Source organism: Pelophylax lessonae (assembly GCF_965119305.1).
Source record: "Pelophylax lessonae genome assembly, chromosome: 3".
NCBI classification, from domain to species: Eukaryota; Metazoa; Chordata; class Amphibia; order Anura; family Ranidae; genus Pelophylax; species Pelophylax lessonae.
In genome coordinates this window covers 464,818,145-464,842,704 of record NC_138770.1, presented here as the reverse complement: position 1 = coordinate 464,842,704, position 24,560 = coordinate 464,818,145, and the positions used below count along the sequence as shown (strand labels likewise).

The 24,560-nt window shown below is 45.3% G+C and overlaps 1 protein-coding gene across 2 annotated transcripts in view; it reads left to right on the top strand.

Annotated features, from left to right (window-relative positions):
* The window catches only part of PDE10A (phosphodiesterase 10A), a 796,398-nt gene that overhangs the window by 543,003 nt on the left and 228,835 nt on the right, over nt 1-24,560 (top strand). For both annotated transcript variants that reach the window (XM_082252527.1, XM_082252528.1), the window contains exon 10: nt 15,085-15,136. In XM_082252527.1, coding sequence (XP_082108653.1) covers nt 15,085-15,136 — 52 coding nt within the window. The remainder of the gene's footprint in view (nt 1-15,084; nt 15,137-24,560) is intronic.

Below are 24,560 nucleotides of genomic sequence, written 5' to 3'. Positions count from 1 at the left end.
ATTCAGAATGGAGTCCATTCGCACAGTAGCAGCCTTCCTGCATCCAGGGGATGTCCTAGCGTCCATAGACATCAAGGACGCCTATCTTCACATTCCCATTTTCGCAGGACATCAGCGGTTTCTACGCTTTTCCGTAGAAGAGAACCACTATCAGTTTGTGGCGTTACCTTTCGGTCTCGCCACGGCTCCGCGGGTCTTCACAAAGGTGTTGGCCCCAATGTTGGCACTTCTGCACCAAAGAGGCATATCGATCCTTGGTTACCTAGACGATCTTCTGCTTCATGCAGAGTCTCCTCAGACCTTGCTACAAAACATAGAAATTACTATGATTTCTTTACAGGAATTCGGGTGGCTGGTGAACCAGCAGAAGTCATTTCTGGTTCCCACCCAGAGGCTCGAATATCTGGGTCTAATTCTAGACACAGTCAGGACAAGAGTTTTTCTTCCGGTAGGGAAACTCCGAAAGATTCAATCAGCAGTCCAGTTGTTACTGTCCAACAGCTGGTCTTCCCTTCGGACTTGCATGAGGGTTCTGGGGTTGATGGTGGCTTCGTTCGAAGCAGTCCCATTTGCCCAGTCCCATACCCGAATTCTTCAGCAAGAGATTCTTCTCAGATGGAATCGGAATCCGGAATCCCTGGACAATCAGATCCGATTGAGCAAACAGACCAGAGAGTCTCTGGTCTGGTGGCTTCGGTCTCCGATGCTCAGCCAGGGAAAGTCATTTCTGCCAATATATTGGACAACAGTGACCACGGATGCCAGTCTATCCGGATGGGGAGGAATTCTCGGTCAGTTATCTGTCCAGGGACTTTGGTCCCCGGAAGAATCCAGGTTACCGATAAATGTATTGGAACTGAGAGCGATCAGACTTTGTCTGATTCACTGGACCGAGCAGCTCCAGGGCAGCCCGGTTCGGATCCAGTCGGACAATGCCACGGCCGTGGCTTATGTCAATCACCAGGGGGGCACCAAGAGTGTCCGAGCGGCCAAAGAAGTGGCTTGCATTCTTCGCTGGGCGGAACGATTTGTTCCAGCAATCTCTGCGGTGTTCATTCCGGGGGTGGAGAATTGGCAGGCAGATTATCTCAGCCGTCAGACTCTGGATCAGGGGGAATGGTCCCTCCATCCAGACGTTTTCCACCAGTTGTGCCTACGGTGGGGCACCCCGGATGTGGATCTGTTGGCATCACGATTCAACAGGAAAGTTCAGAGATTCGTGGCTCGCTCCCGCGATCCTCTAGCAGAAACCGCAGACGCACTGATCGCCCCGTGGGGGCAATACCAGCTAATGTATGCCTTCCCTCCTCTCGCGTTACTGCCAAGACTTCTTCGCAGGATAGAGGAGGAAGGAATTCCAGTAATTCTGGTAGCTCCGGACTGGCCTCGTCGAGCTTGGTACGCTGACGTGGTCAGACTGGTGGCGGACGTCCCGTGGAGACTTCCTCTCAGGGAGGACCTACTGTCTCAGGGACCGATCTTCCATACTGCTTTACGATCGCTGGCTTTAACGGCCTGGCTATTGAGACCCAGGTGCTGAAGGACAAGGGATTGTCAGCTTCAGTTATTCCTACTCTAGTTGAAGCAAGGAAAGCGACTTCCAGAAAGATTTATCATCGCACATGGAAGTCCTACATTGCATGGTGTGAACCTTTGGGGTTCCGTCCTCGGTCTTATTCGATTAGTCGAATATTAGCTTTTCTGCAACAAGGGGTTGAGCAGAAACTGGCCTTGAGTACTATCAAGGGTCAGGTCTCAGCATTAGCTATCTTCTTTCAGAAGCCTTTGGCTACTCATTCCTTGGTGCGGAATTTCATCCAGGGGGTGCGACATCTGGCTCCGCCAGTGCACGCGCCGTTACCCCCCTGGGATCTTAATTTAGTGTTGTCGGTTCTTCAGAAACCTCCCTTTGAAGATATTAGGGAGATTCCTCTACCTACGTTGTCCCAGAAGGTGGCCTTCTTGGTGGCTATTACTTCTGCACGCAGGGTGTCAGAACTGGCCGCATTATCTTGTCGTTCACCATATCTGGTGGTTCATAGAGATAAGGTGGTTCTTCGTCCGAATCCATCCTTCCTACCAAAAGTGGTTTCAGAATTTCATCTGAATGAAGAAATTGTGTTACCTTCCCTGTGTCCTAAGCCCAGTCATCCGCGAGAGTTTGCTTTACACTCCTTGGATGTGGTCCGGGCGATCAGGGTATACTTGAAAACGACAGACTCGTTTCGCAAGACGGATTCACTTTTTGTGATCCCAGATGGACCCAAAAAGGGGTTGCCTGCATCTGCCGCGACCATTTCCCGATGGATCAGACAGACAGTAGTACAGGCTTATTCTATTAAGGGTCGGGAGCCCCCGTTCCCTGTTAAGGCGCACTCCACTCGGGCACTTAGTGCGTCATGGGCCTTTCGCCATCAGGCGTCAGTGGTCCAGGTGTGCAAGGCGGCTACCTGGTCGTCGGTGCATACCTTTACTAAACATTATAAAGTTGATGTAATGGCATCGTCTGATGCCTCGTTTGGCCGCAAGGTTTTGCAGGCCGCAATTTGAGGAGACCAGTGGTCTACCTCGAGGGTTTTTTCCGTTGGAAAATTTTTCTTTAGTCTCATTCTTTGTTTATAATGAGCCTTTAAAACTTCTAGTTTGGCACCGGTTGGGCCTTCTAGATTGGATTTGATTTTGTCAATCCCACCCCTCATTTGTGGCACTGCTTCTGGATGTCCCAGCTCTTGAGAATCAAGAAGACTACGTCTGTCAATGAGCGATAGAGAAAAATGGATTTTTGTAAGATCTTACCGTAAAATCCTTTTCTCTTAAGCTCATTGACAGACGTAGTACCCGCCCCTCTATCATTGAGTTGGGTTGGGTTAAATTCTCTGTTACTGCTTTAGAACAGAACTGATTCCCTGTAGCAGAGAGAGGGAGGATATACCCTCAGGGACTGCCCCTAAGGTGGAGCCAGAACGTTTTGTCTTTCTGCCTAGTCCTACTCCTGCGGAGACAACATAACCCAGCTCTTGAGAATCAAGAAGACTACGTCTGTCAATGAGCTTAAGAGAAAAGGATTTTACGGTAAGATCTTACAAAAATCCATTTTTCTCAGAATTACAATGGACCGAACCTGATCCTTAAAGAGGAAGTAAACCCTCCTCGGGAAGTTGTACCTATAGGTAAGCCTATGATAAGGCTTACCTATAGGTACTGTAAATATCTCCTAAACATGTACCGTTTAGGAGATATTTACCTTCGATGCATCCAGTGACGTCACCGGCGCATGCGCTATGAAGGAACGGCCGCTCGTGCCGTTCCTTCAGAGCCCCGTGCCGTGACTGTCGGCACCCGTGCGCGTGCGCGGGAGTGACGTCACCGCGGCTCCGGCCAATCAGATGGCCGGATGCCGCGATCCCGGAAGACGGGCGACTAGACATGTCGCCCGTCATAGAGGTGAGCGGACGGCACGGCGGGGGCTCGTTCTAAGGTAAGTATTTCATGATGAGCTAGTATGCGATGCATACTAGCTCATTATGTATTTCTCTTTCAGGTTGTAGAAAAAAAAAAAAATTTTTACCGAGTTTACAACCTCTTTAAGGTCTGCAACCTTTCTTGCTGCAACCCAGACATTCTAAGAACTGTACTGTCTGATGGACATTTTGGCTTAGAGCCGAAGCCGATCGATCTATTAGTAATAGATCGTCCAGATATCCTATTATAGATATCCCTCGGGACCTTAGAACATGCCAATACTGGAGCTAGGATCTTTGGGTTAGCCACAGCTCCAAAAGATTTCACAAAGGGCAGGGCCACAAACTGAAAATGACAGTTCTCTATTGCAAAGCGTAGGAACCTTTGATGAGCCTGGAATATAGGCACAGGAAGATATGCATCCTTGATGTCTATGGATGCTAGAAATTCCTCTCCCTGCACGGAGGCTACGACTGAACAAATTGACTCCATACGGAAAGTACAAACATTCAGAAACTGGTTTAAAGCTTTGATATCCAGAATATGTCTCACATCCCCATTTGGTTTGGGGACTACGAATAGGTTTGAGTAAAACCCCTTGAACTTTTCATCCTCCGGAACCTCTATTGTCACTTTTTGAGCCTTCAGCTGGTCCAATGCCAAAAAAGAGAGACCTTTTTATAAGGGGATATGTCGGTAAACTTGACTTTATAAACCAGGAATACGGATTGACCACGCCAACCGAAAACCTGTATCAATATAACTATGTACCGCTGCTGGAACACGTTGCAGAGGAATTCTCCTCTATCAAAAAAATTCACCTGTCCTGGTTGGGTCGCATCGCGGCATATAGGATGCAGGTTCTCCCTAAGCTTCTCTACTACTTCAGGACTTTGCCAATTCCACTACCACCTTGGTTTTTCAATACGCTTGCCAAATCTCTAAGACTTTTTTTTATGGAACGGTAAACACCCTAGGATCTCCCTTTGTAGATTATATGAATCAAAAAAACACGGGAGCGTAGGCCTACCTAATGCAAAAGCTTACTACTTAGCAGCTATTCTCAGTCAGGCTAAATACTGGTTCTCCGCGCAGGAGGACAATTTATGGAATCAAATAGAACGCTATGTCACTGACACCCATGACCTCCCAGCTTTAGCGTTGGCCAGATGTTTAGACTGTAACATTCCGACACCACAATATCCGACCATTTTAGCTACTGTCTCTGATTGGTCCCCAGTATTGCAGCAAGACTTAGGGGACGGGAACTGTGTGTCTCTTCAAATCCCGACTGCAAGCTACCATTTCCTGATACTGGGGCTATCCACATCCCAGTGGAGGAAACAAGGTCTGAACTTTCCCCCTGCGATGCTTCCCAACCCTAGCTCTATGGAAGTTTTGAATCTCTCCCAAATTAGGTCTTATCACAAATCTATTACAGGCCCCCCACTCCGTATCCCAGTAAAGTTATGGCACGATCTAATGAATCAGTCCTCTCCTACTTGTAAAGGTATCTCTGTATTTTATCCCATCTGCAATCGCCCTGAAGGGTTTAGGGTTTTTAGGAAATGCTGCTTAAATGGGAAAAAGATCTGGCTCGGTCTTTTTCGGTTGCCCAGTGGCTGGCGCCTTTTAAAGCTAATGCTACATCCTCGGCATGCGTCGATCACTGGGACAACACGCAGAAGATTCTACACAGGTATTACATGACCCCACATAGACTACACATGATTGATAATAATTTGTCACAGTGGTGCTGGAGAGAATGTAGACAAGTCGGGAATTTAATGCACGTGTTATGGGAATGCCCCGTCATTCAGCCTCTGTGGACGCAGATTGCATCTATTATATTCACAATGAGTGGGAACACAGTTAGTATGAACCCTGCCTTGGCTCTTTTGAGTGTGGGTATTGACCAATTTCGAGCTGATTGCAGAACGATTGTAGCTCACTTACTATTTGCAACTTGAATAGCCTTGGCAAAACACTGGAAACTAACCTCTCCCCCCAACAATAGGGGAAATCGCACAGAGTCAATTATCAGTATGAAATGGAGAAACTACTAGCATACAAAGATCACAAAGCTTCTTCATTCCAATACAAATGGAATGCATGGCTTAAAATGTTCCCTGACGTGGATTAGGTAGTATGATTTAAAAACATGTTGTAATAGTTTAAGGCTCTTGACTGGTGTCCTCTGGTGGGGCACCCAGATCCTTCCCTCTTCCCCATCCCATCCCTCTCCTAGCCCTTCTTTTATTTTTCTCCTCATTCCTTTTCCCCACTGGTTCAGCACAATGTTGAAAGTTTGCTAGAATGATAGCTCGTCAGGAGAGCTTTTCTTTTAGACTGAATTTGCTTCGTAATGGGCTCACCACACACTGGCGGCCTGGACCCCGTAGTGAGGGGGCGGGTAGTGGCAGCCCGCTTTCTCCAGTAAGCGACGCTGGGGATTACCTGTTCACAGTGTGTTCCAATTGGGGGGGACAGGTACTCCTTTTTTTTATCTTCCCACTCCGTCCGGGTTCTAGGTCCCCCCTCGCCCATGGTTTATTGAGATACTACACTTACTGGTATGCCTATAATACAATTACGGTTGGGGGTTCCCTATGTCAGGGGCTCTCAACATGTCTTTTTGCTCATTGTCAATTTTTCTGTATTTGCATGTTTGAAGCTGATGTTACTGCTTCTGTTTATGTAACCACGGCCTTACCCAATACTTTGTTGTTACTGTATTATCTGAAAAACTTTCAATAAAAATGTTATGTTTAAACCAGGAATACGGGAATAGCCGAAATTCCAGCTTGTACCCCTGTGAAATGCTAGCGATAACCCAGTTGTCTTGGATCAATTCCAACTAAACCTTTGAGAACTGCTGCAGCCTTCCCCCCACCCACGTGAGTGGGGGCGGCTCTTCACAGAGAAGGCTTAATAGAAGACTTGACTGATTTCTGGGCCCAGGGCTTTTTCTGACCCTGCCCTGCTTGGTTCCAGATCCAGATGGTTGAGGCCACTGTCCGGAAGTAGAAGCACTGGTATTATGAGTGCTGAGGATTTTGAAAGAAGGAAGCTTGCTCTTCCTTTTTACGGGTAGCAACTTAACCCCCCCCCCCCGCTTATCCAGATCATCACCAAAATGGCGTTCTCCCTGAAAAGGGAAGCCAGCCAGTAATTTTTTACATGGTAATTCCGCAGACAAATTTTTTATCCAAAGGATTCTGCGCATATGCATCGATATCAGAGCAAATCGTGACATTTGCCTTATGGAGCCTGTAAGAGCATCCACTGCAAAACATAAAGTGCAAGGTAGATCCAACAGATCTTCCACAGACTCTCCTTGAGAAGGAACGTGTGACGAGACCAATCTCGCCACTGGGCGTTGGAGAAGCCTGGTTGCTCGCCTCCTGCAATGGGACTATGGACCCTCTCATCAGCCCAGGCTAAACGTAATCCCCATGGCAATTTGACTGTGTTTGTGGCATCTGAGCGCTGTTTGGATATGTTGAGCGCTCAGATCCAGGCTATCTGGGGATGGGTTGAATGTAGGGGTTCTGTTCAGTAGACTGGGAGTTATGCATTTTTGTCTCTTTTTGTGTTTCTTTAAACATGTGGCTAATGGAGCCTTGCCTCTCCTGGAAGCTAAAACGTATTCCTGTAAACTGTAAGGAACAGGAAGCCAACTCCTAATATGGGCATTACAGGAAGTTCTGAGGAGACGGGCGGTCTATTGACACTCAGAGTAATGTGTATTGAGGGCTCGTTAGGGAACCATTGTTCTGTGTCTGACTATTGTGTACATTGATTGCCCCCTGGGGCTTCTGTCTCCTTGCATTGGTCAAAGCTATCTGACCAATTCCTGTTGACTCATTTTCAAGCCCTCATTTGCATATGCTGGAGAGGACCTTATTGAGAACTGCAAGTACTTTACAATAGACCAATGGGAAAGCGGTTGTTGGGGGAAGGATGTTCCAATTTCTGTATAAAAGTGTGCTCTGTTCTTCCAATAAATGTTGTTCCTGTTTTACCCTCATCTCGGAGCTTTGTCTCGGTATTGGGGGAATCTGCTACAGGGATTGCTATGGTCTTCCATACTCCCTTAGAGAATCACTGAGCTCTTGTAAGAGCTTGTGTAAGAGCTTATTCTGCTGCACTCTCTGGGGAAAGAGAGGTTCACCCACAGGAACCTGGAGCCTTGTCGTTGGTCCAGGGTGGGTAGGAGATGCCAAGACCCCCTAACCAAGCTGCGGCGGTTCGTGGAGTCTGAAGTGCTTACGGTGTCTGGTGGAGTGCTTGGAGCCCTCGGGAAGCACTAGGAGCGTCTGTCAACGGAGGTACCTGCTCAGGGGTGCCCTGTTCCGTAACAGAATGGTCTTAGCCACTCGCTTCATAAGGTCTTTCAAAGACTGACAAACTCCTATGGCTGCTACTGCTGGTTGTATCGCAGAACCTGGAGGCTTTCAATAAAGATTCCAACTTATCTGCTGGATCTTTAAAAACCTGGGCATTATCCACAGGACAGGTTAAACTCTTGTTAACCGCAGAAATTGAAGCATCCAGAGAGGGTATATTCCATTTCTTAGTAAACTTTTCCTCCATAGGATACAATAATGAACCTTTTGGGAGGAACAAAAATCCTATCAGGATGGTCCCAATCTTTATACATTTCTTGCTCCAAGAGCGGATGTATGGGAAAAGTCTGCGGACTATGAGTAGGGCGCAATGATCCTAGAAAGGAAAAAGAGACTTCAGCTGTCTCTAGGGGAGGAAATTTGTATCCAGACCGGACCATTTCAGTAAGAGACTGAATAAACAATCTCTGAGTCTGAGAGGTAGATAGAGATTCCGGACTCCGCACAAGTGGAAACCTCAGCTTGACCTTCCATAGGGTCACCATCAGCTACTTCTTCCACATCCTCTGCCCAATCCTGAACTGACTCAGGCGTTGGCTCAGGTGAGGAAGATCTATCACTTTTCTTTCTTGAGATGCTGCAATGATACCAGCAATACTACCCTCAAGGCTGGCCAATGCCACAGCCAAATCATCCTTAGTGACATAGGTTACGGCAGAAGTACTAGGAGTACAACATGCCTGACAACCGTAATGGCTCAGATTGGCAAGATGCCTCTGGCTTTTCAGAAGGAGTAGACACAGTGGAAGCATGGCTAGGAACTTCAAGGCCTTTTCCAACTGTGCCCCCCTCCCAGCCCTTTTTCGGGCAGACATTGCTTTAAAGCAAGACAAACTTGAGGTACTATCTTGAAGTGTACTCAAGGCTAGTGCCAAGCTTATACAGCCTAATGCACACAGCACTGATTATCTCCAGATACAGGACCTGTTTGTGCCAGTTAGATAAACCCACAGTGACTCACGTAACCCAGCTGCTGCTGCTCTGTGTCCCTTTTGGCCTATGATAGAGGCTAGTGTGTTAAAGACAGTTCCTTACAGAATGCGCCCATTTATGCATGTGCTGCGTGGTACGTCGTGTCCACGTGCACGCCAATGGCGTTAGGACACGCCCTCCACGTGGCGTACACCTGTACTTAAGGCAAAGATTCCCACGCGGAATAGGCCTACGCCATAGACAAACGATCAAAGCATCAATCGAGACGAACATGCGGACGCTTAAGCGCCAGGGTGAACACAACAAACATATGGGGTGAAAGCAGCTTAGGCTGAATCTTGTTGGTCATAGCTGCTTCTATTGAAGTGATCAGCTCAGGGTAAAACACAGTGTGAAACAATAGGCAAAGAAACAATTATTTAAATAAAGCTTTGCAATAATCCCATAACAGCCTCAACAAGATGTAACTAGTAAGCATAACATCCACCTCATGGAGGAATACATATGGCACATGGTCTCTGTTATCTTTTACAAAAAGGAACAGTGCATAAAATATTTCCAATTTGCAATTATGCCAGCAATTTTTACCTTTAAGGTTTGCTGAATAAGTAAATATTTTAAAATGGACTCACCAGTCCTGCCACAGGAATCCAATCTTCTCCCATCATAGCAAGCTTTGCTTTGGCGACCTTCAAGGACTGGGTCCCCTACAGCAGGGCTCAAAATTTCAAGTCCTGAGCTACTAGCCAGGCTTTAAGGGTTACTCGCCACTACTTGCCCCACCTAACCCCTACCCTGCCCCGCCCCTAAATGCGCCCTCAAAAAATTATTTTAGAAAATTACACTGTTAAATGTTTTTGCATGACTGCAGAAGTTGCACAAATAAATATTAATAACAACAGTGTGATTGTATGTGCGTTTTACCTGGATTTTAGGTGCATTTCTATTGAATTCTATTACACAGTGCATTTTCTGAAGCCGCATCAAAGATGCAACATGCAGGACTTTAAAGCGCTTTCATGAAAACGCACTTTGTAATAGAAATTCAATAGAAATGCACCTAAAATCCAGGTAAAAAACGCACATACAATTACACTGGCCAAACCACAGTTCACCAGTTATTAGGGATAAGAGACTGAATAGGGGGGCTGGGGGGTCTGGGTTGTAATAATATATGTTAATGAAGAGTAGAGTGAAGGGCTGTAGAGAAAGTGCTAAGGCTGTATTTTGGGACAGGACAGGGTTAGCTAAATGGCTGCTTGGAATGCTCAGAGCTGGGACCAGAGGCTGCAGGACATACAGTGCAGATTTATGGAGGGGACAGCTGAAAGATAGAAGTATATGAAGGGTTAATGTGAACAGAGGACTTACGATTGTGCAGGGAAGATAAAGACAAGTGCGAGGAGGAGACGGACAAAGTGAAAGTAACCTGGCCGAGTAGAACAAACCAACAGGGGGGGGGAGCTTGGAAGAAGAGAAGTGATTAACGGCTGCAGGAGAGATAAGTGGCTGGAACGGAGGAGTCCAGAAATCATGTATTGTGCTGCTGCAATAACAGGAGGGAGAATGACATTCACTCCTGTCAGGCAGGTGAAGGCAGAAGCTCCTAGTGCGCCCCCCCCCCTCATCACAGATGTGGACACTGCCCACCCCTGCACGTCCAGACAGTGTTCTGTTTCTTCCTCTCCTTGCTCGTATTCAATCATTTATCACTCGCATTTTGCGAGAAGGCGAGTGAAAAATTTGAGGGCTGCCCTACAGTATATAAGAGGGTCCACAGCCTTGGACTTGTAGAGCACCATGCATGGAGCGACTTTGGGGTTTGGTATTCCAAGGGTTCGGATCCAAGGGTCCAGCACCTAAAAAGGACAGCATTACAGGCAAAACCTTGTAACCTCTTCCCGGGGCTCAGGTACCATCTTTTTAGTCCATTGACTGTTTAGGATGGATCTGATAGCCTAACCCCTTAGATTCAATTATCTTTGATCGGGGTAAATGGCATAATCTTCTGTCTTCTTTTGAAGAGAAAATAAGAAAAATGTGGAGAGACTCTCCACAGTGACCTTCACCTTTGGACATTGGCGAAAAAACTGAGGTACTTCCTGTGTTGAAGGGGTTATATAGGGGGGCATCAATTCTGATTGGTTGCCAGTGTCCTTCACCTAAAGGTGTTTATATAACCCATACGTTATGATTTATGGGTCTGTGTCCCGTGATGTATGAAAAGTATTCATACCCCTTTAAATTTTCCACATAGGAAGGAAAATGATAAATGGTTTTCATTTTTTTTACAAATATCTGAAAAGTGTGGCATGCATTTGTATTTAGTCCCCCTGATTCAATACTTTGTAGAACCACTGCAATGTTGCTGCAATTACAGCAATTTTTTCAAGTCTTGCCACAGAACTTCAAATGGAATTAGGTCTGGACTTTGACTGGCCCATTCTAACATGAATATGCTTTGATATAAACCATTCCATTGTAGCTCTAGCTGAATGTTCAGGGTCATTGTCCTGCTGGAAGGTAAACCTCAGCCCCAGTCTAAAGCCTTTTGCAGACGTGAACAGGTTTTCTTGTTAGATTGCCCTGTTTTTGGCTCCATCCATCTTCCCATGAACTCTGGCAAGCTTCCCTGTCCCTGCTGAAGAAAAGCATCCCCACAACATAATGCTGCCACCACCATGTTTCATAGTGGGGATGGTGTGCTCAGATTGATGTGCAGTGTTAGTTTTCCGTCACACAAAGCGTTTTGCTTTTAGGCCAAACAGTAACATTTTGGTCTCATCTGACCAGAGCACCTTCTTCTACCTGTTTGCTGTGTCCCCCCCCCCCCCCCCCATGGCTTCTTGCAAACTGCAAAAGGGACTTAATGGCTTTCTTTCAACAATGGCTTTCTTCTTGCCACTCTTCCATAAAGGCCATATTTGTGGAGTGCATGACTAATAGTTGTCCTGTGGACAGATTCTCCCACCTGAGCTGTGGATCTCTGCAGCTCCTGCAGTTACCATGGGCCTTTTGGCTGCTTAATAATGCTCTCCTTGCCCGCCCTATCAGTTTAGGTGGGTGGCCATGTCTTGGTTGGTTTGCAGTTGTGCCACACTTTCCATTTTCGGATGATGGATTAAATAGTGCTCCGTGAGATGTTCAAAGCTTGGTATATTTTTTTATAACCTAACCCTGCTTTAAACTTCTCCACAACTTTAACCCTGACCTGTCTGGTGTATTCCTTGGTCTTCATTATGCTGTTTGTTCTCTAAGGTTCTCTAACAAACCTCTGAGGGCTTCACAGAACAGCTGTATTTATACTGGGATAAAATTACACACAGGTGGACTCCATTTACTAATTAGGTGACATCTGAAGGCAATTGGTTTCACTAGATTTTCGTTAGGGGTATCGGAGTAAAGGGGGCTAAATACAAATGCACATCACACTTTCCATCATTTTATTTGTAAACAATTTTGTCATTTGTCATTTTCCTTCTACTTCACAATTATGTGCCACTTTGTGTTGGCCTTTTACATAAAATCCCAATAAAATACATTTACTTTTTTGGTTGTAACCTGACACAACGAGGAAAATTTCAAAGGGTTTGAATACTACTACTACCCGCAGAATATAATAGAAGTCGATGGCTCATTGCAGCTAACCTGCAGGAAAGCCATAGGTACATTGCGCTGTGCCTGTGGATCAGTGTGAAAGCAGTCTAATAACCCTTATATGCCCATTACAAAAGTACAGTGTATGTGTTTAATATGCTGACCTTTTCCTCTTCCAGCTTCTGCTGGCATCACTCTCCTAGCTGCTAGAAAGATCCCAGGCAAAGTGCACTTGCTATCCCTCTGCTGGGGTCAGGAGCTGGCGCTACAGAGGAAGCATTGGCCTTTACGGCTCCTGCATCCTCTGCGTTCCCCTGCTTCCTCCGCTTCTGGCTTTATGCACTCTGATGCTCTGTGATGGCCTGTTGGCAACCCGTTGATCGCGATCTGGGATTGCTTACCTGGCATCCAAGAGAATGGCCATGTCTTTCCCTGGTTTGAGGTTGCGGGCCACATCCCAGGGTTCCATGGGTTGAGCACCCCTAATTTAGAGGGATAAGACTTAGTACTGACAGAGGTGCTTACAATGATCAGTTTTTATTTATTCAAGTTAAACCTTTATTGCAACAGAAAAAAAAAAGCTATTGCTCTAACTGCATCGTGAGCCAGAGTTTGGCTTCAATTTGTTAGTGTATCTAAATCTGCTAGTACATCTAACACACCCCTCCCCAGATTGACAATGCTGCTGTCCAAAGGTGCCCCCTGTGCTCCTTCATCCCAAGTGGGGGCACTCAATAAGAGGAGGTGTTACTGGAAAGATCACCAGGTTTAAACGGGGAAAAAAGTCTAAAAAATAAAACAAATGCGGCCACCATATCTAAGGACTGGTTAGCTGCAGTATATTATGTTTTTGGTTTTGGGTTTAATACCACTTTAATTTATTGAGTCATGGCTTAAAGTAGTTGTAAATGGTATTCCATTTACTTGTATCACCCCCCCCCCCCCCACCTCCCTTATACTTACCTAAGCCCTCACTCGATACAGTGCTGTGCCCATCTGAGTGATCTCTTCTCTCTCCTCGCAAAAACAGCAGCAGGAACCAATGGTTCCTGCTGCTGTCAAATTGTGTGAGCAGGGGGTGGGAACAAGTCACACTGTCTGTGTCCATAGAGGCACTGTGTGCCTCTCCTGAGCAAGCCCGCAGGTGCGCTACCCGTAGCAAATGGTCTCCTGTGGGGGTGCACAGAGAAGAAGAGGAGCCAAGAGGGCTAGCAGTCAACCCAAGAAGAGGAGGTTCGGGGCTTCTTTGTGCAATACCATTGCACAGGGCAGCGTAATTATAACCTGATTTTTTTTTTTTTAATGTGAAGCTTTACAATCACTTTAAGTTTCATTACTGATTGTCATACGTAGTCCATCTTATAAGTTAAGTATATGTAATTATTCAATTATCCACCCTGTCTCAGGTCAGTGGGGGTGAGTATTTAATGTATACTGAACAAAATTTAAACGCAACACTTTTGTTTTTGCCCCCATTTTTCATGAGCTGACCCCAAAGATCTAAGACATTTTCTGTGTACAGAAAAGGCCTATTTCTCTCAAATATTCACAAATCTGTCTAAATCTGTGTTAGTGAACGCTTCTCCTTTGCCGAGATGATCCATCCACCTCACAGCTGTGGCATATCAAGATGCTGATTAGACAGCATGATTATTGCACAGGTGTGCCTTAGACTGGCCACACTAAAAAGCCACTCTAAAATATGTAGTTTTATCACACAGCACAATGCCACAGGTGTCGCAAGTCTTGAGGGAGCGTGCAATTGGCATGCTGACTGCAGGTATGTCCACCAGAGCTATTACCCGTGAATTGAATGTTCATTTCTCTACCATAAGCCATCTGTTTTAGAGAATTTTGCAGTACAACCAACCAGACTCACAACCGCAGGCCACGTGTAACCACACCAGCTCAGGATCTCCACATCCAGCATCTTCACCTCCAAGATCGTCTGAGACCAGTCACCCGGACAGCTGCTGCAACAATCGGTTTGCATAACACAAGAATTTCTGCACAAACTGTCAGAAACCATCTCGGGGAAGCTCCTCTGCATGCTTGTCGTCCTCATAGGGGTCTCCACCTGACTGCAGTTCCTCATTGTAACCGACTTCAGTGGGAAAATGCTCACATTCAATGGCGTCTGGCACTTTGGAAAGGTGTTCTCTTCGTGGATGAACTTTGGAAAGGTGTTCTCTTCGTGGATGAATCACGCTTTTCTTAGCTCTTTGAGTTCAGCTCATGAAAAATGGGGGAAAAAACAAATGTTGCGTTTTATAATTTTGTTCAGTATATTTTGGTGCACAGTAAATTAAGCTATGCCTAAGACCAACCACGATTGAAACACATCAATTTGTTACTTGTGATGGTGCAAGAGGATCTGAAATAAAAGCAGAATCAGAGGAGAGCGTATGTGCCAGAATTCTTGAATATATATTTTTGCATTCTGAGGAGAGGTAGATTATGTCCGTGCATCAAATTGGAACGGGGAGGAAAGTGGAATTGGAGCAGTGTATTCCTGAAATGTTTTTTGTAAGAGAACTCCTTATTAGCCTTTAAAGTAATAGCTTTGAACTTGCGCAAAGCATATTTTTGTATTAGGTGAATTTTTGCATTTGTGATCTTATTTAGACCATTACCTTTTTTGTTTTTGAAAAAATTACAAGTCAAGTTTTCTTCTTTTTTGCAGAACATACTTTGATAACATAGTTGCAATAGATTCTTTACTTGAACATATTATGGTAAGAAATATGTTTTTCCATTACTCTTTTTTTTTTTTCCTGAATGGAAAGTATTTTTTTTTTCTTTTGAATTTTGCGCTTATTTTAAAATGTGAAATGTATTAATACATGCTTAATGTGTAAAAATATTTCCAAGCAAAACAAACAAGTTTAAATATTATTGGTTAATAAAATAGAAATATTATTGGTTAATAAAATAGAAACTAACCAAAAAAAAAAAAAATCAGCAGGAAAATATTTAACTGAATATGGAGAAGGAGAATCTAAAGTTATGCTAATTAGCATAATCTAAGTCTTAATAAGAAGTTGAACATTTGAACAGGTGAACATTTTATTATTAAAAAAAAACTTTTTTGCTTGTCATGTTGCTTTAACTGACTTCATCTTCAGATCAAAGTTCACCCCTTGATCTGCAAATGAATGAACAGAATGTATACAAAAGTAAAATGTTATTAACAGTGTTGCTGCTAAACACAAAATCAGACTGCTATTTTAGTTTTAAATAATCAGAAAAAGACAAAATTTAGGTGCCTCTCAGGGAGAGCAGTAGGGTCCAACTAGACCACTGTTAGTGCAGGCCGGGACAGGGAACTCATCCTAGCTCCAAGCTGTAGCAATGTCTGCTTCATGATGTGCAGCTTATGGATCTTTTCCTTTGACTTTAAATAATCATAGCCAAGAACTGCTGTGTAGTGGGTAGGAGGTTCCTGGCAGAAGGACAGGAGATTCTACACACATCCCGTGTACTATTAAAACAATTTTTCAGGGGTCTATAGCATGTCTAAACTAGTTAGAGAGAACAAACCCCTTTCTACTTGTCTGGTGATACTGTATGGCAAGTGCTATCCTTTTATGTTTTGCACAAATAGTTTGTGTCCCCTGTTCCTTGCCCAATTTTGCTTTTACTCTGTCCGGTAATATATTGGGATATCCTCTTGAATTTATCAACTATCTCATGTAACCGTATTGATAATTTTTAATCCTCTGTACCTATGTGGTGTGCACTTAAAAAAGTGACTTATTCCTTTACAAAGAAGCAACCTGTTTTCCTGTATGTGACACTTTTAAAGACATTTAGAGACCTATCTAAAGCTGGGTATACATGTTTAGCTGGTTAAACAAAAAAGAGAAAAAAAAAACAAAACCTGATAGATCCCTGCATCCACACACCAATGTGGATGCAGGGATCTCTCCCGCTGCACTATTATATTCTGACAAGGGAGACTGTCGAATGCTGGTTTTACAACAAGATTGTTTGACAGAAGTTGGTCGTTTAAACTAGTTTCTGTTGAACAAACAATGGTACACGTGTACCATTCCTTCTGAATTGGCTGACCTTCGGTACATGTGTACTGGGCTTTAGATTCATTGTACTAGACTAGCTGTTTTCAACAAGGATGCCTTTAGGTTTCTTTAGGGATGGCTTGGCAGAATGCCTAAAAATTGCCCAAAATTTAAAAGCAAAAAAGTCCTAATTGTAAAAGTATTCATTAGAAAAATGTAAGTCCCCTAAGGCCCCTTTCACATCTCTCTGCTGATCCCCGCTGATGACAGGTCTATCTCCACTCCGTTATGCAGAGCAGACAGGGACACTGCCCTGCCTGTCCGTTTCCATCCGACTGTCCTCCGATTTCCAGGATGGATGGGGAATGGATTCAGAATCCGTCTGTTTTTGGCGGACATCGTCGGATGCGGGTGGGTGTCAGGGGACACGTCTGCCGACGTCAGCCTGAAAAATTGACCTCATCGGACAGCCAGTGTGAAACCAGCCTACGTTTGCATCGGTATAACCATTTGATTTCACAAGCTTCATTATTGGTTAAACGTTATTCTCCTGTTGGCAAATAACTACTTGAGCCAGTGCATCCTTATGGAGCTGAACTCCAGCTAACATTTTAGAAGCAGTTACAACAGTTTTTTTTTTTTTTTTTTTTTTACTTTTTAACCTTTTTACATAAATGGCTAAAAGCTGACCATTGTAAGTACCCCTAACAGTGGTAAATAGTTTGTCTCAACCCTGTAACTGCTACTTTGTCTTGACAGCTTGGTCTGTTCAAATAAGTTAACAAAAGTAACAGACCTACTGGCAGGATTAACTGGGAAAAAGAGAATACAAATGCAACCACTATATCTAAGAATGTGGGAGCTGCAATTTAACCCCTTCACACTAGGGGTACGCACATATTCAGCTCTACTGGACTGGGCATTGTTCTGTGGGGGCCGCAAATTTGCGTTTCTCCCTCACCGAGATCCCTGGACCCATTGCTATCGCACTCCTGATTCCGGGGTCATCTTGTTGCTGTGATAGCCTCTGATTGGCTATCACAGTGATCAGTCACTGTGAAGCCAGCCCCTGTGTTTTCTTCTCTGTGAATGGAGGAGAAAAAGCATAGATCAGGGTTTGATCTAGGTCAGTGCTAGGGTTAGTATTTGGGTCAAAGGTCAGGGTCAGTATTTTTTCTTTTGAACAGAATTTTTTTTTCTAGGTTAGCATCAGTGTGTTTTTTAAGTAGGATAAAAAAAGGAAAATGAAAAAAACTATTTTTATTTTTACTATTTTGGGCCAGTTTTCATTTGATGATAAAAAAAAAAAAAAAAGTAGTTATCATGATATGTACAGTTTTATTAATACGGTACATGTCAAACTTACAAAATGATGCTTAGGCATTAAGATTTGTTTTACCCTTGGGCCCAAATAGGTTATGAATTTTTATGTTTTAGGTTTAATAGAACTTTAGAAAAAAAAAAAAATATATATATATATATATATATATAAAATTGCAGCGCTGCAATTTTATATAAATATATCAAGATACTATATAATTTTCGGGAGAACAAACCAGGCTTTCTTTGGTTGTGGTTGCTTTGTGATTTTTTTTTTCTTTTTTCAGTAAAAAGCTATATATATATATATATATATATATATATATATATATATATATATATATATATATATATATATATAATCTTTTTTGGAAAGGCCCCAGAGTTTGTTAAAGAACTTATCTAAGGAAATAACGGAAAATTCCTATCATACTTACCGTAATTTTCCTTTCCTGGTGGTCTCCATGGCAGCCTACGTGTGGGCTAACCCCGCCTCCTCTCCAATGGTATAGGACCCCCCTCTATAAATTTCAGCTTGCAGGCACAGCCAGTGTTCCATATCTTAGTCGAATCCAAGACCAGAGGGTGGGAACTCCGGCTGCCATGGAGACCACCAGGAAAGGAAAATTACGGTAAGTATGATAGGAATTTTCCGTTTTCCTGGCAGTCTCCATGGCAGCCTACGTGTGGGAAATAACTAGCCCAAACCACACGGGTGGGAATGTTTCAAATCAAATTTTACTTCAAATTATTAGCAGACAAAACAGTCAAGCCAAAATTAACTAAAGATAAGGAGGCTGGCTCCACACAATAATGTGTCATAAACGTATTTACAGAAGACCAGGAAGCTGCTCTGCAGACTACTTCTGGTGCAACATGATGTGAAGCCGCCCAGGACGTTGAGATGCTTCTCGTTGAGTGGGCTGTCACCGCCTCCGGAGGAGCCAAACCCTCTACACAGTAAGCTCGCTGAATGGCAGACACAATCCAGGCTGCAATGGACCTTGACGAGGCCAGTTTCCCTCTTTTCTTGCCTGAGAAAAGGACGAAGAGATTATCCGATTGTCTGAAAGAAGACGTTGACTGGAGATATTCCATAAGAGTTTTCCCTACATCCAATCGATGAGGTTCATTATCCTCTGAAGATCGAAAGGTAGGAAGTACAATCTCCTGGTTTTCATGAAAAACCAATGATACCTTCGGATTGGAATTGAGCATCGGAATTAGGACTACTCGATCCGGAAAGAACGTGAGAAAAGGTTCTTTATGACCAAGGGAACTGATCTCAAAAACCCTTTTAGCTGAAGTGATTGCTACTAAAAAGGCTGTTTTAATGGTAAGATCTCTGATGGAGTCCGACAAACTAGATCTTGAAAGGACGTTAAGGACAAGGGGAAGGTCCCATTTCGGGAACCTTGGCTTCCTCTGAGTTCTGAGTCTGACCGCACCTTTGAAGAATTGTTGTATGAGTATATGCTTGGCCCAGGAGAACCCTGAGAACACCGATAAGGCTGATATTTGCACCCTGAGAGTCCCAACTGATAGGGACTTATCCAGACCTGCTTGAAGGAACTTCAGGACTTCTTGAACTCCGAAATTCAGGGAAGGATTTCCCTCCGGGTATGTGAATTCCAAGAACCTAGACCAGACTCTACAGTAAACTCTGTTCGTGCTAGGTCTCCTGGAGTTAATTAAGGTAGGGATTGCCCCAGGAGGGCATCCGAGTGACTCCAACCTCCCCCTCTCAAGAACCAGACCGTTAACCTGAGCAAGGCGGGGCAGGGGTGTAATGTTGTTCCCTGCGAGAGAAGGTCTGGTTTGATGGGCAGGGGAATCGGGCTCCGATAACTGAGTTGCAGGAGAAGTGGGAACCAGGGCCTGTTCGGCCAGTGAGGGGCTACTTTGACAATCTCCACATCTTCTGCTTGGAGTCTCTGAAGAAATCTGAGGATGATGGGAAATGGGGGAAAAGCATATGCCCTGCTGAATTCCCATCTGTCGGTCAGAGCATCCGTTCCGCATGCTTGGTGACACTTGCTGCGTGTGAAGTACCGGTCCAGCTTGTGATTGCATGGAGATGCAAACAGGTCTACTTCGGGTGAGACCCCTAGGGACAGAATCCACTTGAATGAGTCGATGTGGAGAGACCACTCGTTGTGATTCAACTGAACTCTGGAAAGGAAATCTGCCTGAACATTCTGTGGCCCCGAAATGTAGGCCGCTGAGATGTTGGACAGATGGGCTTGGGCCCATGTCATGATTGGGTCTACTTCCTGAAGAAGGGAGAGACTCCTGGTACCGCCCTGTCTTTTCACATAAGCCACTGCCGTGGTGTTGTCCATTCGAAGTACGGATTTGCCTTCTATTAGATGATGGAAAGCTTGAAGAGCTAGAAAAGCCGCACGAAGCTCCAGGACGTTGGAAACCAGGGAGTGGGCTTGCGGAGGCCATTTCCCTTGAGCCACCTCTGCCATGCAATGGGCTCCCCAGCCAGAGTTGCTAGCGTCGGTTGTAATGATGACCCATGTGGTGGGAACTAGAGAATGGCAATTGAGCAGGTTCTTGCGTTGGAGCCACCATAATAAGCTGCTCCTCATGCTGTGGGAAATAAAGATACGCTGTTCGCGTTCTTCCGGATTCCACTGCCGAAGGAAGCCCCTCTGAAAGGGCCGCATTCGCCACAGTGCCCACTTGACTATAGGGGCCGTCGTGACCATTGTGCCGATGATCTTGAGACACTGGGATGCCGTCAGAAAAGAGGATGAGAGGGCTGGAAGGATTCTCTCCCGAACCACCGGGATTTTCTCTAGAGGCAGAGAAAGTGTATTCTGAACGGTGTTGAATTGAGCCCCTAGATAGACCAGATGTTGAGAGGGCTCCAGATGACTTTTTTGAAGATTCAACAACCATCCGAACTCCATGAGAGTTGTAGTGACCAGGTCCCTGTGGGACAAAAGTTGATCCCTGTCTTGTGACAACAGTAGAAGATCGTCTAAGTAGTGATGTAGACGTACACCCTTTGTTCTGATTAGAGCTACCACTGCTAGAAGGACCTTGGAAAACACCCTTGGGGATGTGGACAGGTCAAAAGGAAGGCAGATGAACTGGAAGTGTTGATGTTCTACCGCGAAACGGAGGTACTTGTGGAAGTTTACTGCTATAGGCACATGGAAATACGCGTCTTTGAGATCTATTGACACTAGCCAGTCCCCTGGAAGCACTGCTTTCTGGATGGTAGATAAGGTCTCCATTTTGAACTTTTCGTTCTTGATGAACCTGTTGAGATAGGCGAGATCTATCACAGGGCGCCAAGATCCATTCTTCTTCTGTACTAGAAAGAGGGGCGAATATACGCCTTGGAATCTTTCCTGCATGGGCACCGGAACTATTGCGCCCTGAGCTACCAAAGTGCTTACATAGTCGAGCAAAACACTTCTTTTCTCGTCCTGAGAAGGCAAGCGAGTGGGAATAAATCTGGACACGGGATCTGTTGAGAAAGTCCATGTGTGTCCTGTGGACACTGTCCTGATGGTCCAGAAGTCTGAGATTGAGGCCGCCCAGACACGCTGAAAGCGGAGCAGGCGTGCCCCCACCTGGCATGTTTGAACGGGCCCAATCTCAAAAGGACTTTGAGGTTTCTTGTCCGGAAGGTGCTGAGCCTCTGACCGGCTTACGAGAGGATGCTTGGCTGCTTTTCCAATTTCTCCTGTAATCTCGCCCAGGCCTATATGAGCGGGCATCCTTTGATCGCTCTGCAAACTGCTTTCTTGGTTGCTGCTTCTTAGGGCCAAAGAGGTGCCTATCTTGGGGAAGGAGACCTGACTTTCCACCCGTCACTTTAGTAATTGCATTATCCAATTTGTTTCCAAATAAAGAGGAACCTTCAAAAGGGATTTTGCACCAAGCCTGTTTAGAGGCTGGGTCTGCCAGCCAGGGACGCAACCACAGGGCCCGTTTGGCTGTGACAGAAGCCAACATGGATCTGGATAAGAGACGTAACACATCAATGGATGCTTCTCCAAGAAACACAGAAGCTAACTTCAGTTCCTGAACAGGAGAGTTCTCTACTGCATCTTCAGACACACTTCTTAATTTTAGTTCAACATCAGAAACCCAGGTTTCCATGGCCTTAGACATAGCTGCTAGTGCTAGCACAGGTTTACAAGCCGCACCGGCTGTGATATAAATTCTTTTTAAATCCAGGTCCATCTTCCTATCCAGAGGGTCTTTAAAGGACACCGCATTATCCAGCGGGAGTGTAACGTGTTTTGCCAGTCTGGAAACTGCAGCATCAACTAGAGGAGCTGATTCCAGGTGACAGACTTCTTCTGATTTAAAAGGATATAACTTAGACAATTTGGAGGATAAGGAGGTCTTGCTATCCCCTTTAGTCCACTCTTCTAGGATGACATCCTTCAATTCTGACAGGAGCGGAAAGTTTAGCCGCTCTTTCCCCAAATGTTTGAAAAACCTTCTCTGTTTTACTTGTGGGGTACTGGGATCTTCCCATTTCAGAGCCTCTTTGACTGCTCTTATGAGAGGTGCAACAAGGGCAAAATCAAAACCCCCAACTGCACCTTCCTCTTCTTCCGAATCGCTTTCTGAGGATTTTCCGGAAGTGAAGCTTGGCTGAGAGGGACCTTGATCTTCAGGAGCATCAGCAGGAGAGCTGGGAGTAGCAGGATTGGATCTTTCATGGATTGCTGGACAATCCGTTTCACCAGGGATTCCAATCTCTGATCTTCAGACTCCCTTTCACCAGATGCACGAGCGAAACAGGGCTTGCAAAGGGACTTGTCCTCCGGGACATGCGCCCCACAACCCCAACAGGCTCTCTGGGCCGTATGGCTACTGTGGCGGTGTGTGCGGTGTCTGGAGGAGGAATGTGAGCGTCTCCTCTCATGCCTGCTCCCTGATGGAGACTCACGGAGTCTTGACCTTGAAGATGATTCTCTTCGTGGCCTGACAGGGTCTCTTTCTTGACCAGACCTGGAGGAACTGGGAGAAAGAGAAAATCCAGGGAGACACAGGATTTAGCCATGAATCATGAGCCAGCATCCCTCCCTTCATATCCCTCTAAAATGTACCAGCACTCACCTGTTGTGAGAGGGCTGGCCACAAGAGGGCGGTGAAGCAGGATCCATGTTTCAGGCAAAACCACAAACTCACTAGGAAGTAGAGCATACAGCGGATCACTACAAGGCAATAAGGAACATTCAGGTGTTGTCCTAATATGCATCCAACCGCTCTCCCCCCCCCCCCCCCCCCGCACACCGCCAAAAGGTATGCAGCATCCGGTCCCCACATACCTGGTATTCAAACGGACAAGGTACCGGGAAGACGTCGCTATGCCCACAGTGCATTCCCATTTGCTCTGGAGCTGACAGGCGTTTAAATTTTCGCGCCAGGATGACGTCAGCGACGGCCGGCCGTGATCGCAAGTGCGCATGCGCGGACCGGGCCTCGCTTCAGATCGCGGCGAAGTGTGCATGCGCAGGCAGCGAGCGGAGCTCCATTACCATACAGCGCATGCGTCCGCCGGACTGAGCGGAGGGGAAGCAGGAAGGAGATGGCTGGAACGCATGGAGCGTTCCAGCCGCCATTGGGCCACCAGGGATAGCAAAGAAAGATAGTTTTAGACAAACAAACATCACAAAAACACTGCCATGGAGGAGACAAATCTTCAGATCCTGTCAGGATATCTGTCGGCCATCCGAAGCACCGCACAGTTATAGCCAAAGGGGATTTTGAAATGTCACTCACCCGCCCATGGCTGGGCCCTGGACATAGACACCGACTTTTCATTCTGAGGTAAGCCGACCAAATTCCAACAGGAAATAATCCAAATAGTTGGTCCTTGGAGGAGGACAAAAAAGGAACACTGGCTGTGCCTGCAAGCTGAAATTTATAGAGGGGGGGTCCTATACCATTGGAGAGGAGGCGGGGTTAACCCACACGTAGGCTGCCATGGAGACTGCCAGGAAAACTTCATTAAAACTGTTTAGGGTTTTATGGTTGAATATATTTTTATTAAGGTTAATAGGGTTAACAAGATACAGAAATATTTGCTTAAAATTAGTAAAATTGAATATGCATGACCATAGACAATAGAATGGTGGTTCCACGGTATGGAGAAAACAAAAAAAGGTTGATTAAATGGCATATGCAATTGTGGCAAAGGGGCCAACTCTGTATACTTCAATTGTATAATGGTGTACATACCCAGAATCATAAGGCAACAGGAAAAAGGCATAGTCTGGAATGGGAAAAGGAAGAAGAAGGTGTGAGAAAGGGGAAGGGAGAGACGCTAGAGACGGGTTCTCATAATGCATTGTAATAATTTAAGGCCAAGGTTTCGAGTGGACTCTGTTGCCCATTCTCCACGATGAGTTATAATGTATCCATATATGCTAAAGTTTGGTAAACTGATCCCATTAATCTAGTACTCTCGCTTGCATTTCCTCCATGAGCATGATATAATTAGTTTAGTTTACCCAAGATGACAAAGTTGGGACAGAGGAGCTTCTTCCAATGTCTTGAGATTAGTTGTCTAGCAGCGGAAAGGAAGAATCTCAGTAAATCAAATTTTTGAGACTGAGCCGTGCCTGGGAGAATGGACAACAGCGCTATGGAGGGAGGGAGGCTCTCAGGCTAGCGATGTAGTACTACGTCACTTTGCCTGTACGGGGCTGACCGTCGCAGTAAATAGTCATGCGGCGGTCGGCAACTGGTTAAGTTCAAGCAAACGCTTCACCATTAAATAAGTGCTTCCCCAGCGAGTTGTTTGATCCAAAATGGCTCCTTTTCCTGCACGTCTTTT